This window comes from Talpa occidentalis, unplaced genomic scaffold (assembly GCF_014898055.3).
Source record: "Talpa occidentalis isolate TD23 unplaced genomic scaffold, MPIMG_talOcc4v2.1 talOcc4.8, whole genome shotgun sequence".
NCBI lineage: Eukaryota > Metazoa > Chordata > Mammalia > Eulipotyphla > Talpidae > Talpa > Talpa occidentalis.
The window spans coordinates 45,216,109-45,234,884 of NW_023605194.1; the positions used below are offsets into that span (position 1 = coordinate 45,216,109).

The 18,776-nt window shown below is 52.9% G+C and overlaps 2 protein-coding genes across 5 annotated transcripts in view; one reads left to right on the plus strand and one right to left on the minus strand.

Moving 5' to 3' along the window:
- Positions 1 to 2,950: 2,950 nt before the first annotated feature.
- On the plus strand, positions 2,951 to 14,997 carry TACR2 (tachykinin receptor 2). The gene is made up of 6 exons (XM_037497528.1): positions 2,951 to 3,391; positions 7,610 to 7,801; positions 8,543 to 8,545; positions 9,910 to 10,060; positions 11,320 to 11,516; positions 14,780 to 14,997. Exons 1-6 carry the CDS (start codon positions 3,000 to 3,002, stop codon positions 14,994 to 14,996), a joined length of 1,152 nt encoding a protein of 383 aa, XP_037353425.1. The 5' UTR covers positions 2,951 to 2,999; the 3' UTR covers position 14,997.
- Positions 14,998 to 15,993: 996 nt separating this feature from the next.
- HK1 (hexokinase 1) overlaps positions 15,994 to 18,776 on the minus strand; it is a 109,454-nt gene continuing 106,671 nt past the window's right edge. For all 4 annotated transcript variants that reach the window (XM_037497523.2, XM_037497525.2, XM_037497524.2 and 1 more), the window contains one exon: positions 15,994 to 17,711. In XM_037497523.2, the coding sequence (XP_037353420.1) occupies positions 17,567 to 17,711 (145 nt within the window). In that variant the 3' untranslated portion in view covers positions 15,994 to 17,566. The remainder of the gene's footprint in view (positions 17,712 to 18,776) is intronic.

The following is an 18,776-nucleotide window of genomic DNA, read 5'->3' on the forward strand; positions in this document are numbered from 1 at the left end:
GCCACCTGTACCAGCACACGTGTACCAGCACACCTGTACCAGCACACCTGCACCAGGAAGTGTGAAGCCCAGGCCACCTGTGCCCCCACAAGGCTCCCCGAAAGAATCATTTTAGACACAGGGTCTGTCAGAGCTGCAGTCAGAACACATGGTGTTCAGCTGGACTTGCTCTCTACCCTCTGAGGGACGGAGGGCCTCCCTCTAGCAGGGGAGTCCCCTGGATAAGGACTGGGAGGGGAGGCTCTTCCCCTCAACTGCCAATAAAATGTTACACCTCAAGGGAGGAAAAATTAGCCTTCAAGACCATGGGGATGGACTCAGCAGGCGAGCTCCCTCCCCAGTCTCCAAGCACATTGCTGGGAAGGGCAAGAGCACATGATGTAAGGGGACAATGAAAACTCAGACTTAACCCCAAAATGCCATCCTCATTACAAATGCAGTGGAGGTAGAGGGATGCCGTGGGGGAGGAGGAACCCCTACTACTCTGGCCTTCCATGCCTCATGACACGCTCAAGAGGGTCCAGCCCTGCACTGTGCTTGCTCCTGAAGCTCAACGATTCCAGCTGCCAGGGAGGCAGAGGCAGAACAGCTGAAAGAAGGTTGCCTTATGCTGACATCCTTAAGTCCACACACACTACCTCCAGAATCCTGCCAGAGGAGCAGGAGACAACAAGGCCCCAAAGTGGAATGGATGCTACAGTGGCTGCCAAAAGCGATCAAAGGCAGACCCCCTTCCACCAGGGGCAGTGTCTGAACAGAGGGCACTGGTTTGGTCCAGAGAATGACAGGCCCCATGGCAGCACTCCGTCTGCCCACCTGGGACTATGCAGGTGCTTCCTTTCACCAACTCTCTCCTCTGCAGGGCAGCAGCCTCCCTGCCTGCCCGTGACCTGTACCTGCTGGGGCTTCTCCTCACTGACCTCCCTCAGCAGAGGCCGCTCTCCTCAAGGCCACCCCCTTGCAACCATGCAGGTCTCTCTCAGCAAACCTGTCCCTTTCAGGGCAGCTCTTCCTGCCTGCTTGTGTCTATGCAAGTGTCTTTTACTCTTCTGTCCCTGTCTCTAATAAACCTTCTCCTTAAATATAAAATAATAAAAAAAAAGAACATACAGGCCCCACCCTGTGGCCAGGCCAGCACTGGCCAGGTTCTGGAGCTCACTCTGGGAGGTCAGGCATCCCACAAGGAAAGATGGGGTCTGGCAAGCAGCCCCCCACAAAAAGCAGGGCTGTATCCCAGAAACCAAGCACAGGCTCTGCACAGCAGGGCCACTGGTGCTGGTGAAGAGTGCCCTCCTCTGCTTTCTGAGGACACGCCCTGCCCTCTGAGCCTGCCTCTCCTCCAGGGGCCACAGAGTGATGGCGTGTGCGCTCACACACGTCGGTCATGCACCATCACTCCAAACAGCACAGGGCTCACACACTGCCAGACACCCAGCACAGTCAATGACCAAGAGCAGATTGCTGTGGGCAAACCAAGAGCCACCCCTCAAGGTTTAAATTCCCTCCATTCTGAGGCTCGTGGAAGAAGAGTGAATCCTGCCCTAATTTGCAGGCAGTGGTTCTCAGAGTGAGGCACCAGGACCAGTAGCAGCAACATCACCTGCAAAGTTGTTAGAAGTGCTTTGAGCTCTTGTCTTCTACCCCCTGCAGTACCCACAGTCATTTGGGGGCCTCCTGTGGGACAACGACTCCCTGCTGGCCCTGTACTAAATAGACTTTATGGACATGATCTCATTAAAAACCTATAAATGTTGGGGCCTCCCCAGTGGCGTAGCAAGTTGAGGGCAGTGCTGTGAAGCTGTCCGCAGCCTCTGCAGCGCGGGTTCAATTCCCCGCCGGTTAGGGAGCTACCCACCTGGCGCAGCAAACCTCTCCAGTCTCGCCTGCTGCTCCCTCAGCAGTTCTTTTGGTCTGTCTGCCTGTTCTGCTCTCCACTCTGTCTCTGGTGAATCCTCTCACCCTCCCACGCCTCTGACCTATACCCCAGCTCTTGTATAAATAAAATAAATCTTTAAAAAAAAAAAAACCTACAAATGTTTGGTGAGACATACACCTTATTTTTTTTTCCACAGAGGGAAACTGAAGCTCAGAAAGGTTAACAGGCAGGCCTGGATTTCAAGGCCAACCTGAACCCAGATTGACTCACAATTGTGAGCTCCTAATCACTTTCTAGATGTAACTCTTGCCTGGGCTGAATATAGACACACACCGAAGTCTGCCCATCATGCTGACCCCCAGCCCTGCCACCTCCTGTCTCCCCCTGATTTCTGTCTGCCTCCACAGCCAACCCAAGGCTGGGCCATCCAGGAGGGGGCGGGGTCAGGGGAGGGAGACAAAGCCCCACCCCTGAGCAGGCAGCATCTCTGCCAAGGTCCTTGCCTGCCCTGCAAGAAAGAGCAGCCTGGAAGGCAGAGCTGTGGGCTGGCAGAGCCGTGGGCTGGCAGACCGGCCTGCACCCCAAATCCTGGAAAGACAGCCGGCTGAACAGCTGACCTACGGAATCCAGAGACTCCTGCTGTGCGCGCCCTTGATCCAGAATGTTGTCCAAACAGCATTAGAAAGGACCTGAGTTTGAGTCCTGGCTGGTCACCAACTCGCTGAGTGACGTGGGCTGGTCCCATCTTTTCTTGGAATCTGTTTTTCCATTTCTGCAGTGAAAGGATGGACTGATTATTTACAAGGATGTTTCCTGCTCTTTAACAGAGTCGTGGATTCTAGACCACCACGTGACATTTGAGAAGTGCGACCGGCACAAGGGAATCTGAAATGCCAGTGATTCTAGAGCTGGTTTTCTGCTCAGCTGGACTCATCTTTGCTTGAGACTTGGGCGTGACCCCAGGCTCCTTTACTGTGCCTGGCCTGGCACCGACTCTGCTCTCTCACATATTTAGGGGCCAAAAAGGATTTGTCCTCCCTAGCATATCCAGACAAGGCACCAGGGATAGGCATCCAGGAGGAGCCAAGGAGCCAGGTCCCCGGTCCCAGACTCAGAAGCAGCCATGGGAGCCTGTGCAGAGGTGACAGACACCAATACCTCATCCAGCCTTGAGAGCAACACCACGGGCATCACAGCCTTCTCCATGCCCGGCTGGCAGTTGGCACTGTGGGCCACAGCCTACCTGGCCCTAGTGCTGGTGGCCGTGATAGGCAATGCTACAGTAATCTGGATCATTCTAGCCCATCAGAGGATGCGTACAGTCACCAACTACTTCATCGTCAACCTGGCCCTGGCCGACCTCTTCATGGCCACCTTTAACGTGGCCTTCAACTTCGTCTATGCCAGCCACAACATCTGGTACTTTGGCCGTGCCTTCTGCCACTTCCTGAACCTCTTTCCCATCATGTCCATATTCGTCAGCATCTATTCCATGACTGCCATCGCCGCCGACAGGCAAGAAGGGGCAGTGGGGAAGCTCTGGGTGGTGGGGAGACGACTTGGTTTAGTAAGGCGCAGACTGGGCTGGTGACTTGCCTGCAGCCTCATGATATGCTTAGAGTAGAATCCAGGGGCTTGTCTCCAATCTGTCATGTTCCAGAACTGTGCATTTGGAAGATAGGGGATGGTGGAACAGAAGCAGGTAAGGTTGAGGTTAGACACAAGGATGAACTTTGCACTAGATGGTGGTTCAGAGTTGTAGAGAAAGAGGGGACAGGATTCCAGAGACTTTCTGGAGTGTTCTCTAGAGCTGATCTTTGTTGTGGCGTCTTGCTTTTACTATAAGAAAGTCACTCATATTGCTTTCCTAATCCTAGCTGGATTATATGAGGGGAGAGAGCTGAGATTATATCCATACAGTTACCATATAATCACAATGGGGCCAATTATTTTTCCAACGCTGCCCTTGGGGGCTGCAGTCTGTGACCCTATGCTGGTGGAAGGGGGCTGAGGAGGGAAGCAGGAGTGATCGGTGGGCCCATCTGGAGTCCTTTTAAAGTTGACTGGAGCAGTGTCTGGCTTAGAGCTGCAAAAGGACTGTGTGTCCCTGGGAGAGGGTGGTTGGGACAGAAAGATACTGGGCTTGTGTGGGAGGAGGGGGTGGGAAAGGAAATGGGGGGCTCAGAGACACAGACTGCTCCACAGGATGGTTTTGTAAGGTGTGAGCCTCTCTGACCCTTATTGTTCACACCCCACCCCTGCCTCCACCCCAACCCAACTGCACCAGCCACCTCTCACCCACAGCAGCTCATATCTTTGCTCTTGCTTATTTTACCCTAGAGTTTCCCTAAAGATTTCAGTTGGGGAATTTATTTCTTCTAATTAAAAATGAACAGAAAAGTTTGAAAACCATTTACGTAGGCCATACTTCTCATTCTGCACCCAGGGAAACTGAGGCTAGAAACCACAGGCTTGCCTGAGGTCAGCCAGCAAGTCAGGGGCAGGGCCAAGTGCTCGTTCCTTTCAGCACAGGGGCCTCTCCCTGGGTATCTAACTGCCATGGCTTCCCCACCCCCCACCTCATTTGCCCACCCCCACACCCCTACCCCTGCCCTGCAACTAAAAGAACCTAGTCCCCCCCTAGATATTTCTGAAAATTCAACTAGGTTTTTCTTTCCGTTAACTCAACAAGTATTTGCACGCTCCCTCCCTCTGTTTCAGATACTAGAGAATATGCACACTGGGGAAATTCAGTTATGAACTCCGGGCCTCATGAAATTTCCACTGGTGGTGTGTGTATGTGAGTGTGTGCGTGGGTGGGTGGGTGGGTATGATGGGGGAGGGTGGACTGTGGGGTGGGAGCCGGGAGACCTGGCTGGAGCCACTGAATAATAAGCCGGGTGAGAGGAGGGCGTCTCCGATCAGGGAGGTGCTAGTGGAGACTCACCCTTTCATCCCCACATTTATTTTTTTCATTCACATGTTCACCTTTTATGCTCTTCTGGGCATCGAGAGAAAAATCAGGTAAAGATGATGGTCCTGGTAAGAATTTGATAATAAGCACATGAGTAAAATCAATTAAATGTTATATTTTGAGTTCATAAGTACCATGGAAAAATTTTAGGGGCAAGAATAGGGATCCAAGGTACTAGGCTGTGTATGTTGGGGTGGGGGCAAGTTGTAGAGTTAGATAGGGTGTCTGATAGGCCTTATTGTGAGGGTGGAGTTTGAGCAAAGATGGAAAGAGGTGAGAGAGAGAGCCCCATAGACTCTGGGGAAAGAACATTCCAGGCAGAAGTGCAGGGGCAGCAGGCTCGTGGCAGGAGCAGCAAGGGCGGTCCACAGGGCAGAAGAAGTGCTTACAGGGGCAGTGTGGTGCTCACTTCATGCCCAAGACCCCAAGGTGTGAACTTTCCTGCTCAGGACAAGGGTTAAATAAAATGCAAGGCCACATCCTATTGTCCTGGTCTTGTCCCAAGGTACAAATTAAACTCCAGGAGGAAGACCCAGGGTTCATCAAGGACCAAAGTCACTTCTGGTGAATTTAAAGGAAATAAATAAATAGAAACAATCAGGCTCTCAAATCCCAAGCTCTTGCTTGCTGCCTGCGGGGGCTTCTCAAGCATCACATTTCCGCTGCATAATGACCTAATAGCACCTAATGGCCATTATTATCAATCATCCCATTTCACATGTAGGAAATGGAAGCACAAAGAGCTCTTTGCCCAAGGTTCTTTGCCCAAGACCCTGTCACTAAGAATCAGTGCTGACAGGATTCGAATCCCTATCATCCTATATCCACAGACCTGCCTTTCACTCAGAAAAGCTTTCCTCTTACCCACCGCCTCCTAGGACAGCAAGGGAACCTAAGCCCCTAAGTCAACTCTGGTCCCCTTCATCTGCGGGCGTGGGGACCTTGAGAAAGGACGTTGAGAAAGGTGGCCCACACCTCATCTTGCTGACGCATTCAACCTGGTTCCCGCCTGTCGAGGATAGAGCTGGCCCGGGGTCCCCAGCACCGTCACGGGAAAGGTCACTGTCACAGGGCGAGGAGGTTACCAGCCATCTGGTCCAGACGTGCATAACCCCTGTTCATAGACTGTGGCTCCAAGTGTTCATGGACTTGGCAGAGGGGTGGGGTCAGAGGAGGAATCACCATCACAAATGAGGGCAGCACAGGGTGGTTTGCTGGGCCCCAGCGGTGCCCGTGGTGCAGAAATCTCAACGTACCAAGCACCCACCCCAGCACTGCTTCAAAATGACTGCACTTTGCAGACCTAGATCTCGTCACTTAGTGGACTGATAAAGTGTGGACATTGCTGTGATCCAAATTTGTTTTTACATCCTAATAACTGTATTTCAGTATAACTGATTGGCTTTGTCATCTTGTATATTATAATTTATTCATAAAATAATCTTGTTTTGAGATGTCCACAGACCTCACTGGCTGGTCAATGGGTCCATGACACAAAGAGTCCAGGCCCTCTACCCCCTTCCTTCTGAGGAGGAAACCAAATAGCGCAGCACCTTACAGGCAGGGCAGGGGCAGAGGAGATTTGTGACTTCGGGGATGGTGCCCTTTGACCTCAGGGAAGCAGGCAGCTACCGGCAGCCATCCTCTCCACAGTCAAGGCCCCAGTGACGAGAAGAGGCCTCTTCCCACCAGGCCCCAGGACACTCTGACAGTGGCTGTGCAGTTCCCAGAAGCAAGGGGAGCTGCGAAATCTGGGTTCTAAGCCGGCACTGCCTCATCCAAGCTGTTCATTCCATGTCTCTAAACCTCCATCTCCCTGTGTGGAAAATGGAGATAACAGCCCCTGCCTGGGATAACTTGGCTACCAGGCACAGGGGAGCTAAATGGCAGTTCAATCCCTGCAGGTTTCCCCAAAGAGAGGCAGAACCTGCGGAAACAATTCTAATCCCAGCTGCCTTCATAGAGGAGGTGCCTTTCGCTTGGACTTTAATGAATCCAAAGAGGAAAAAGGAATTCCAGGCTGAGGAGGAAGAAGGACCTTTGAGTGTGTGTGTGTGTGTGTGTGTGTGTGTGTGTGTGTGTGTGTGAGGGTGGGGCAGGGGAGGGCGTTCCATGGACCAGGAGTGAACCGGGAAAGATACAGGAAACTGCAAAGTGCATTGGCCAGGAGCAGAAGGCCTTGAATGTAAGTTTAAAGGTTTGGGCTCCACTGTCTGAGGATATACCCATAGCCACATATACCTGTTTAAGTTCAAATTAGTTAAAATTTAAAATTCAGTTACAGTCATATGAGCTACTATTTAGTGCTCATGGCCACATGAGGTTGGTGGCTACAGGTAGGACAGGGCATGTAAAGGACATTTCCACCCGTGCAGAGAGCCAGAAAGCAGCTGCTTTGAGCTCCGTTCAGAAGAGGGCAAGCTCTGCTAAGGTTCCTGAACAGAAGGACCTGCGTAGGGCTGAGGGGCTGGCCGAGATGGGCTTCAGTGTGGCGACTCTGCTCACCTGTGGGGATCTGAGAGCACTGTCCTGCTCAAAGTGGGGGGCTGCGTGGTGGGGGCCTGGCCTGGGGCTTGAGGGCACTGGTGTATTGTGTAGATGTGGGGGTCACCAGCCCAGCCAGTTCCCTGCAGATCCCCAGCTGCTGTGGGGGGTGGGGGTTGGGCTCAAAGATATGGGCCTGGGTCTGGGGTGAGGAAAAGGGGTGGGGCCTGACCTGACAGAACGCACTCAGCACTCACACTGCCCTCTGTTCACAGATACATGGCCATCGTCCACCCCTTCCAACCCCGGCTCTCGGGCATTGGCACCAAAGCCGTCATCGCCGGTATCTGGCTGGTAGCTCTGGCCCTCGCCTTTCCCCAGTGCTTCTACTCAGCCATCACCGTGGACAGAGGTGCCACCAAGTGCTTAGTGGACTGGCCTGAAGACAGTGGGGGCAAGAAGCTCCTGTAAGACTGGGAAGGGATGTGTGTGTGTGTGTGTGTGTGTATGCATGCATGTATATACCTGAGAATGTGGCTATATCATGTGCACACACAAGGTGTTCCCATGTACAGTGGTTGTGCCCAGCACTGTGCACATGTTTGTGGATGTGTATGGGATTATGTGCGTTCACAGATATACTAAAAGTAACACTTAGCACTTGCTAAGTATCAGGCACTTTATATAATGAGCCCGTTTAATCTTCTAACCACCTGGGCATTTATTATTATTATTCCCTTTTCTCAGATGAAACTGAGACATTAAAAAACTAAGCATTGTGCCTAAGACTACATAGCTAGTCAGTGGGAGAGTGAAGATTTAAATCCAGGCAGTCCCGCTTCAGAGCCCAAGCTCCTCACCATGCTACCACTTCAAGGAATTCCGTGTCTCCTTCAGTGAGGATATGTGTGCATGTGAGGTGCACGTGACATGCATGTGCCCACCTATGTCTCTGTCTGTAAGCAGGCAGCTGTTTGGGGAAGGCATGTGCACACAGGTACTGTTTAGGAGAAGGTGCTGTAAATGCTCAGATCACAGCAGGTCAGGGTATTGAGGCAGAAAGCAGTGGGGCCTGGGATGTGTTGGGGAGGATGCCTGGGGCCTGCCTGGGGTGGAGGGGTGCACTATGAGTTGGGGGGCAGGCTAAGAGGGGCATGGCCCAGACACTCTGTGACCCTGGTAAGTCTTTCCCCCATTCTGGGCCTCAGTTTGTGTGGTTTCCCCACTGGGACTTCCTGGTCCCCAAGCGCAGTATGGCTGGTGAAGACAGATGAAGAACTGGTTGAGGTTTTGGAGAAAGTAGGGTCAGAGTCCTGTTCTGTCCCTGACGGCTGATCCTTTCTGATCCTTTGGCTCCCTCTTGCTCCAATGGAAATGAGTAAGAGAATCTTGATCATATATGAGAACAGGTACATGACTGCCCTAAGCACCGTGCCTGGGCCAGAACTGACCCTGGATATGTGGTAGCTTAAATAGGGGCAAAAGAAGACAAACTAGAGATGGGCAGATTTAGGCCAGCAAAGCTCCCACTGTCCTGAGCATGAAGAGGTGAACACTTGAGCTGAGCCCGCCAGGTTAGCACCACACAGCTCCGCCCCACCTCCTTCAGCACCCCACCCCACCCCTGCCCCTACCCGGTCTCGTCCTGAGTGCCCGCCCAGGGCGGCTCTCTGGTCTTCGATGCCTTCAGTGCCCGAAGTCTGTTCAGCTGTGAGGGCACACCCTGCCTGGGTCTCTGCCCCCACCCTATATCCTTCTCAGAAGGACTGACTGACCAAAAAGCCGTGTCCATTGGGGAAGTGCCCAATGGACTCTAGAAAGGGGTGGGAGCCGGGAGGGTGGAGAGCAAAACATCTCATGATTGGCCACTGCGGGGGCAGAGGTTTCTCATTTGGTACCAAGGGGATTCTCTGAGGTGAATTCCAGCCCTGGCTCAGGCCTCAGAGACAAACAGGAAGGCAGAGGTGAGCTAGGGTGGCCATACTTTGTTCATAATTCTGACAGGATTTGGGGGGGGGGTCTCATTTTATGCATGAGAACTTATTATTGGCTCTTAGGTAAGAGGGTCTGAGATTTAGATGGGGGCTTCATCCTCTCAGGCTTGCGCCCTGTGTGTGTCTCAGAATCTGCTGAAATCGCACATGTTCTATGCAGATAAGTGCACATACACCCCCCCACCCCATCCAAATCCAACAAAAACAATCCAGACTGTGAGGGGAGACATACCTGACTTTTGTCCTACGAGATGGTCCCCAAAGCTCCTCGGTGCTCCCTTTGTGTCCGAACCCAGCTCAGGGGGGATCCGAACCAAGAAGGAGGGGATGGAGAAATGCCTCTAGAATTTGGGAAGGGTCTAAGAGATGACCTCATTTTACAAATGGGGAAACCGAGGTTGGCACATCTTTACCCCTTGTTGGTGTTTTTTTCTTTCTTTAAATGACTCACCGCAGCTGGGGGCAAGCGGCTCTGGAGCGCGGGGTCCCCGATCCGCAGTGCTGGTGAATGTCAGGTTCGCCGCCTCCTCTCCGACCCATACCCGAGCAGGCTGTGCCCAGGCGCTTGCTTCTCCCTCCAGGTACCACCTCGTGCTGATCGTTCTCATCTATCTCCTGCCCCTCGTGGTGATGTTCGTCGCCTACAGCGTCATTGGTTTCACGCTTTGGAGGCGCGGGGTCCCCGGGCACCAGGCGCACGGCGCCAACTTGCGCCACCTGCAGGCCAAGAAGGTGGGCGCTAAGGGCGGGGCGGGGCCGGCTGGGGCTGCCCGGGGCGGGCCGGGGCCGGGGCGGGGGCTGTGGTCGGCCTCAGCTTCTCACCTTCGGGGAGCTGCTCTTCTTGGCTCAAAGTCCACGCTCGAGGGGGCCTAGTTCCAAGGCCCTGGCAAGTCTGTTCGTTCCTTCAGCGGGGGCCTGACTTGTCTTTGGGCTTGGGCTGAATACAAGGTTCAAGGAACTTCCCAGAATCTTAGAATTGGGGCATCCTAAAGCCCCACAGGTCCTCAGGTACCCCCCAGGAAATTTATTATGATAGAATCTTAAAGTCCTAGAGTTTTTTTGAGTAATTGGAAAGTTGAATGTAAGTACCCACAGGACTATAAGAGACTCACAGATAAAGAGTCTCAGGATTCTGGAGTGCAGATCTCAGAGATCATGGACCCCGACTGGAGGCCAACTACATCCTGTCTGCTTCAGTCTCGGGCAGAAATGTCAGCATCTCTCCTCCTCCTGTCATTCCGGGGCCCCTGAGTTCCTGATGTTCTAATCCAAGCTTATCTTTGACATGTCCCTGCTATTTGACTGGGAAGTGATGGGTTAGCCACGTCACCTGTCATGGGCTTTAGCACCTGCTACAGGGCTTTCCTCACAGGGCCCTTCAGGGAGGTGGTTGGATTTGGGGCACCATGCAGGTGTCCCTCCACATGGAGAGCTGGTCTCCACTTGCCATTGCTGGCCTGCCCTCCATCCCTCATGGAGTCCTGGGCCCTTGCAAAGGCCAGGCTATGATGGGGGAAAGCTCAGGGAGCTGGACCCTGGCCAGAGGCTGGGGTGTCAAGTGACAGCCTCATTACCTAGAGAGAGAAGGGCTATGCAGACAGAGCCAGGAGAAGGGGGTCTGGGAACCTGCAGCTGGCTTAGGGGCTCCCCTAAAGATGGGGTTAGGAGCAAGAGGGGAGGTGAGCTGCTCTGAGTGATGGGATCAAAACACCTTCCACTGAACTTGGTTCGAGGAATGAGAACTTCAACAGAACAGCAGTGTGGGCAGAGGGCTCATACTGAGCAAATGCCCTGAATCGGAGGCAGGAGCCATCAACTCCACTGAGCCTCATGCAGGAGCAGATGCCACAGGGCACGGGGGTCATAGAGGAAGACAGGGCACGCTCCTGGAAGGCTTCCCAGGCTGGCACGAGGATACCCCAGCCCACCTGTGGGAGGATTGGGGCCCAGTGCTCCAGGCTGAGGAGTGACCCGAGCGTCTCCTGGACTAGTTCGTGAAGACCATGGTGCTGGTGGTGGTGACATTTGCCATCTGCTGGCTGCCCTACCACCTCTACTTCATCCTGGGCCACTTCCAGAAGGACATCTACTACTGCAAGTTCATCCAGCAGGTCTACTTGGCCATCTTCTGGCTGGCCATGAGCTCCACCATGTACAACCCCATCATCTACTGCTGTCTCAACCACAGGTGAGCCCCCCACCCACTCCCTCTCCTCAGCCTTCGGGGGCCGACAGGCTGGCCCTCTGGTCTCAGCCCAAAGCCTGCCCCCTTGCGCAAGTCATTGCTCTCACCCTCTCTGCTCCTGCTCTCTTCTGGGGGCTACATTGGAGAAAGGAGGGGCAGAGAGATGGGGTGAGAGAGGCAGGATAGAGAGGAAGAAAGGAGTCAGGAAATGAGGGAGAGACTCCCCCTGACTAGACATTTGTAAGAACTCCCTGCGATAAGGAAGAGCCGAGGACTTTCCCGGGTTAGGGCCCACCCTGGACTGCTCTGAAGGGACTTTTAGAGCAGCTGGGAAGCAATCGTGGCAGAGACAGCCAAGATCACTCCTCCCTCAGACACCGTCTGCTTCTCCAGCCCTGTACTTCTGGGAAGGTGGCTTCACAGAGAGGGGCTGGCATTTGCCCCGGGGCACTTGGGATGGGCCAGGCAGGAACAGCAGCACCCAGGAGTCCTCTTACAAAGCAGCGTATTCAGCCTCAGAAAGCGCAGCCGGGGATTCCAGGTGAGAGGAGATGAGAGAGGGACCAAGGGCCCTGACCTTGGCAAGGCAGCATGTGGGGGAGGCTGGCCCCGGGTCTCCTTGCTCTTCATGCCTTTTATCACACCTCTGCCCACGTGTGCAGGCCGTAATACCATTAGGGTCTTTGCTGTTCAGGATCTTTGCTCAGGCCACCAATCTGGGGTAGGACAGAGGGAAGTGAGAAAACCATACCTTTGAGTATTTAATGGTGCCAGAACCCTCCTTTGTCTCCTGAGGGGCAGAGATGGATAACAGGAGGGAAATGGGTGTTATCCCCATTTTACTGATGAGGACACACAGCCATGGAAAGGAAGACTCTGCTAAAGCCACACAGCAAGTGATGGGGCCCGATTCCATCTATCTCCTAGGCCTGTAATCTTATCCCCAGATGACACATTTCTCTTGGATACAAGGGACTGTCCTATCTAGGAGGGACCACTACCTGGCAGCAGAGTCCCCGAGTATCTGAACACCCCCCCCAGGGCCAAAATTTCTGAAATACTTGCGAATCACTCAGCTTGATGACACCCACTAACGTAGGATGGGTCCCCCTGGCAGGCATGTTCACTAGGTGTGCCCCGCACTGCCCCAAGCACTTGAGAGATATTAGTGAGCAAAAACATGGATCCCTTTTTACAGGGAGCTGACATTCTGGAGGGGGAGACAGTGAGTAAGTGAACCACATGGTGCATTAGGTGTTAAGTCCTATGGAAAAAGAAATGCCAGGGCCGGCTGAGGCAGGCCAGAGGCTAGTGACTCAGGGGTTGCTGTTTTACAAGATGGTCAGGGTAAGCCTTGACCTTCAGGAGTCTTTTGAGCAAAGACTTAAGGATGGGGTCAGCCCTATAGCACTCTGGGGAAGAGTTCCAGGCAGAGGGCACAGCGAGGGAAGGGCTAGTCCTCTGACATGGGGAGCTCTGGGACACTCTGAGCAGGGGAGACATGTGCTGACTTCTCTGTTGAAAGAATCAGTTCAGCAGCTCTTGAAACTGGACCACTGCAGAGAAGCAGGGAGATGTTTAGGAGGCAACTGCAGTAATCCTGGTGAGAGAAGTGGTTTGAATCTGATATGGCTAAGTTAGAACCAACACAATTTCACAGAGGGAGTCTGGCCTGCAAGAGGAAGTCGAGGACAACTCCAAGGCTCTTGGCCTGAGCAACTGGAAAGATGGAGAAGTCGGGACAGGAGGACTGTGGGGAGGAACTCGGCTGGGACATGCTGAAGGGTAGAGGACATTAAGCTCCCATAGCAAAGGCATTTGTTAGGCCGCAGTGTGGAATCTTGTAGAGCTGGAAGGGGAGGAGCCAACAGAGTCCTGCTCTTCTGGAACATGGAGTCCTAAGTTTCCTCGGTACACACAGTTCCCAGCTTACCATGGTTTACTTTATGATTTTTCCAATTTATGATGCACAAAAGCTCTAAGTAGACACAGCGCTTTTCAAGTCTGCTTTCTCAGCTAGCAGTGTATGGCCTGAGCCCCTGGTGATGCTGGGCAGGGCAGCAAGCCGCGGCTCCTGCCAGTCACGAGATCCTGCAGGTAAACCGTCAACACTCTACTGACGTTTTCACCTTCAGTTGCAGGAGGCAATAAATTACATGAGATATTCAGCGCTTTACAATAAAACAGGCTTTGCGTTAGATGTTTTCGCCCAACTGTAGGCTAAAGTAAGTATCTGACTGTGTTTAAGGTTGACTCAGCTGAACTGTGAATCTTGGGGAGCTTAGGTGTCTACACACATTTCCAAAATACTTTCAACTTACAATGCGTTTATTGGGACCTGACCCCACTGTTAGTCGAGGAAGATCTGTATAGCTCTTTGCCCTCGTTGCTGCCACTTGGGTCACATTTCTGCTCCCTGATGGCCCACGTGTTCTCTTTCTGCCAGCCCATTCCCCCCACTCAGTCTGCTGCTTCTTAGCTCCAGTTTACATGTCGTCCTCAGTGCTGTCATGGGGACAGTTCATTATTTTTTTTTAAAGATTTATTTTATTTATTTATACAAGAACTGGGGTACAGGCCAGATGTGCGGGAGGGCGAGAGAACTCACCAGAGACAGAGCAGGGAACAGAACAGGCAGACAGATGAAATACACTGCTGAGGGGAGCAGCGGGTGCAACAGGAGAGGTCTGCAGTGCCATGTGGAACCCTCACCTGCCGGCTGGGATCGAACCGGCACTGCAGAGGCTGTGGACAGCTTCACAGCACGGCGCTAAACCCACTGCGCCACCAGGGGAGGCCCGACAGTTCATTATTTTTTAAGCAAAAGTACCACAGCTGTGTAATTTCACATGTATTATTTTTTTCAAAGCTGTCCCCATGGAGTAGTGTTATTCCACCTACATCACCAAAGGCCCAATTTTTTAAGACTCCTCTTCAAAAACTCCTTTAGGAGCCATTTAACAAGTCAAGCCAAAAAAATCTGTTGCTTATCATTGTATTTGATTTCTTTTTGTCTGTCAGTACTAACAGCTTAATCACCCATTTCCATCATTAGACTTAGCTCTAGGTTACTTCTGGCTGTTTGTCCAGAGCTTTAATGGATAAATCCATTAAATAATATGTCCCTCTAGACACTGAGCAACGGCAGGCTATTAGGAGTGAGGCTGTCCTCTGGAGGGGAGATGGGCTCCTGGTTGTGGGGACCACACAGCAGCTCCTGTAACTGCCCCCCTCACTGCCTTGCTCAAGGTGACCCTCTCCCCCAGGTTTCGCTCTGGATTCCGGCTCGCTTTCCGTTGCTGCCCATGGGTCACGCCCATCGAAGAGGATAAGATGGAGCTGACTCACACTCCGTCCATCTCCATGAGGGTCAACAGGTGTCACACTAAAGAGATTTTGTTCATGGTTGGGGATGTGGCCCCCTCTGAAGCTGTCAATGGGCAGGCTGGGGGTCCCCCAGATGGTGTATCTATCGAACTCTAAAGCCTTGGGCCGGGCTGCAGGGCCTGGTTAGCAACCTTTGAGTAGACCAGATCTGAAAGTTTGGCCCCTGCCTCACTCTTCACTACACCAGTGGAAAAATAAGATGGGGCTGGGAGCTCTACAGCATATACTGACTCTAATGGGCCTCAGCCCTCCAGCCCAGATAGTGCTTCAGGGAATCCAGTAAAGTCAAAATCCAGGACTATCTAATCCAGGAGCTGCAACCTCAAATGCCTTTCGGGTGGCATGCAATTTAGCGAATGCATTGAATCCAGTCTAAAAGAAAAGCTGCAAACATGTGATAAAGGCAACTGACTCCCCATGTTGGGGACTAGCAAGCCAGAGAAATGGGCACACAAAGGACAGCAGATGGGCAGCTCTGTACAGATCTTGCCATGTCACAGGAGCCAGATCTTCTGTGTCTTCCAGGATAAGGCAGAAACCTGAATTTGTGAGGTGTTCAGCCTTGTTATACTTGGCTCTCATTTCTATCAACTGCGGGTAAAGTGACTGAAACACACCTGTGGACAGCACCTGCCTGTGACACTGATTCATTATCTGGCTAAAGACACAAGGGAGGGAGCTTCTGATTTTGCAAAGCCCACCACCTGAGAATTCAACTAGCAGTGTAGAGGGGGTACACCACAGAGGGGGTGCAGCATCAAAGGAGCATCAGCTGTGTTGCCATATGCAAGTCTTTTCACCTTCAACCTCCTCCTGTCCCAAAGGCAAGACCACTAACAGGGACACTGCGAAGATGAGGGAAGGGAGGCCTATAAATGAGTGGGCCAAACAGATGAAGCGTTGGGTAAGAAGCAGCCATGACTTATATGAGGCTCAGGGCAGCCCGCTTCTATGAATGCCCCCTTAGTACCGCTTTTCGCAATGCTTCTGCAGCAAGTTGAAAATATCAACCATCCCAAGGGCTGCAGGCAGTCCTGGCCCAGTCTGCTTGCCTCCAACTCACCCTCCACACCCTCTGGTGCCCCTTCAGAAGAACCACGTGACACTGTAAATGCACATCAAGAGTTTAATGTTACCTGCTTCTCCACAAAGATCACCGGCAGCGCCAAATAAAGGTCTCACCAAACCGAATGGGCATGTAGTCAATCCCAGGGCGGGGGAGCCACCTCGGGGAGCTACAGTCGCAGCGTGGGACACTCACATGCCACCCCAATCATGGCACCAGATTGCAGACTGACGGGGGACCCCCGTCAGGCTGGGGGGAGAATCCCAAGTGGCAGCTGTGGGGTGGAAGAGCAACCTCAAGGTTGAGGGGGCCAATTTCCTAGGAAGGGGTCAATTTAAGATTGGAAGAGGGTGAGCACAGCCAGCCTTGCTACCCTGGGCTGCTGCAAGGCTTCCTCTGTGTGAGGCTGGGGGTCTCTTTCATTTGTCATCTTGGAGCTGACAGACAAGATGATGAAGGGGCAGGGGGAGGGTCAGAGCTGCTTGTCCTCTCACTGAATCCAAACAGCCCCCTGGAAGCCAGGTTGACTCTCTCTTTGTTGTAACTACCGGTGAGGAGGACAGGGGCCTTACCTCCCTCACCTTGAACGTGCTGGGGTGGGGCTGCTGGAGCCTCCCTGGGGTAGGGCCGTGGGGCTGGATCAGGGAAACAGGAGTGCAGGTGCTGGAAGACAAGAGGAGAGGCTACTGCTGTGATACTTTGCAGGGAGGCCATGCCCAATGAAGGCTGGGACCTGGGGGACACAATCTTTGTTTCAAACTCTCACCCTGACAAAGAAGGCCACAAAAATCCTCTGGGTTGGGGTTTTGCTGCATCCCAAGATGTCCTCCCCCTCCCTAAGCATTAAGCATCACTCGGGTCTTTGAATTGGTACAAAGTTTACTAGGTCATACAACATGGCTCACAAAAGCGATGGGAAATTCCGATGAGGGCATGGATGGTTGGTTCCTTTTACCCAAATGGAGACAAGACACTTCCCCGCAGGATTGCCCACCTCCCCCCCACAAGACAGACAAGATTCAAGACTGTCAAGACTGTCACAATGTGGCGATGACCAGTTCCATGGACACACAACTCAGTGGCATTGACACATCCCCATGGGCCCCTCGCGAAGCCAGCCAGCAGCAGCTGCTGGGAAGGAGGGAGCAGCAAATGTGCCCCAGGGGAGGGGTCCCGGCAGTGTCTGCTGGTGTTGATACATTTCACACAGGATGTGTCCCCAAGACAGGCTGCAGTGGCACAGCAGGCCTGTCAGATGGTGACTTTTCATCTTGAGCCAATAAATAACTCTGCTGGATGAATGCAGAAATTAGGAATGGATGCCACTAAACTTCACGCATGGGGAACGTATAACCAGGCTGAAATCAAATCATGCAGAGTGTCAGGGCAGGTGAGGGGGATCTGGAGGTGAGAGAGATTATCAACAGCACACACTCTATTTTGTACCCTACGTTATACGCCATTAGTTGGATTTTGTTTCCTCCCCGCTGTGGCGGTGGCCAGCCAGGGCGCAGGCGGCTCCCAGCACAGCTTGCCGGGAGGCTGGGGTGGCCGCTGGAAGAGAGAGGTGCTGGAGGGCAGCGGGCGGGGCCCAGGGCTCTTAGCTGCTCCTCTCTTCTCGGAGCCGGACGCCCACTGCCGTGATAAGGGCCGCACCCTTGCCGCTGCCGTCCTCGGACAGGAGGAAGGACACGTTACACTTTGGTGACAGTTCCGACACGGTTTGGTGCATGATTCGGGAGAAGCTAAAAGAGATAAAAGAAAAACAAATGCAGGGGGAGGCAGAGGAAGCTGAGACAATGGACCCACCTGCAGACACTAAGATACCCTAAGAATCAAGGGGGCATGGCTTAGAACCAGGTAGGTTCTGGAAGGAGCCGAGAGGAAAGGGGGTACAGCCCATCCTACCCTCACAGCTCAGCACAGAGGCAAACTGAGAATCCAAAAATGAACCACGTTGTACTGCTTCTAAGGGCCAGGCACAAGCCATGCTCAGCCTCAAAGCTGGAAACAAAGGAGACCGAGAACTGAGAGCAGAAACGCTGGGGCCTGGATGGGGACCACAGAGGCTGGCCCAGGCTGACCCGGCATCGGGTCAGTTCAGCAGCCACATGGGGAGAACCGGCATCCAGTCTCAGCTCTAGTCCTCTGGCACCCACAGCACAGCCCATCTGCTGCCCAACACAGGCACCTGAGGCGAAGGTGAGGATGCTGGGTGGGTCGTGGGGCTCTTTCAGGTAAGTGACTGCCCTTTGCTGAGCACCTACGATTTACATACGTGCCCCCCAATTTACGATTACACTACGTGCCCCCCATACGATTACACTACGATTTACATACGTGCCCCCCAATTTACATACATAACTGGCAGTGCTGCCAGTGACTCTGCAGAGCTAGATGAGACTGCAGAGATTAAGCAATTGAGTGCAGCTCCTAAATGACAGTGACAGGATTAAATCCGAGAGTGTCTGTCTAGTTCCACAGCCTACCTCTAAACCATACCTGTGTGCCACCTCAGGGGATGAGGAGGACAGATACAAAGGTGGAGGGACAGAGGTGGGATGAAGCAAGAGAGGCGTTTCCATCCCACGCCCTGGCTATGAGGTGAGCAGGTACAGCCTGCGCTGAGATGGGTAACATTCTTGTAAGTGGGTTGACATTATGGCCTAGTTTACATGGATGGACCTAGCGCAATGATTAGTAGCACTGGCCTCACTGGCAAATAGTTTAGACAATAAATAATATCATCACTCTATACAAGGAACTAAGTGATGAGACAATGTGGATCAGAGTAGATGGGTGACATCTAC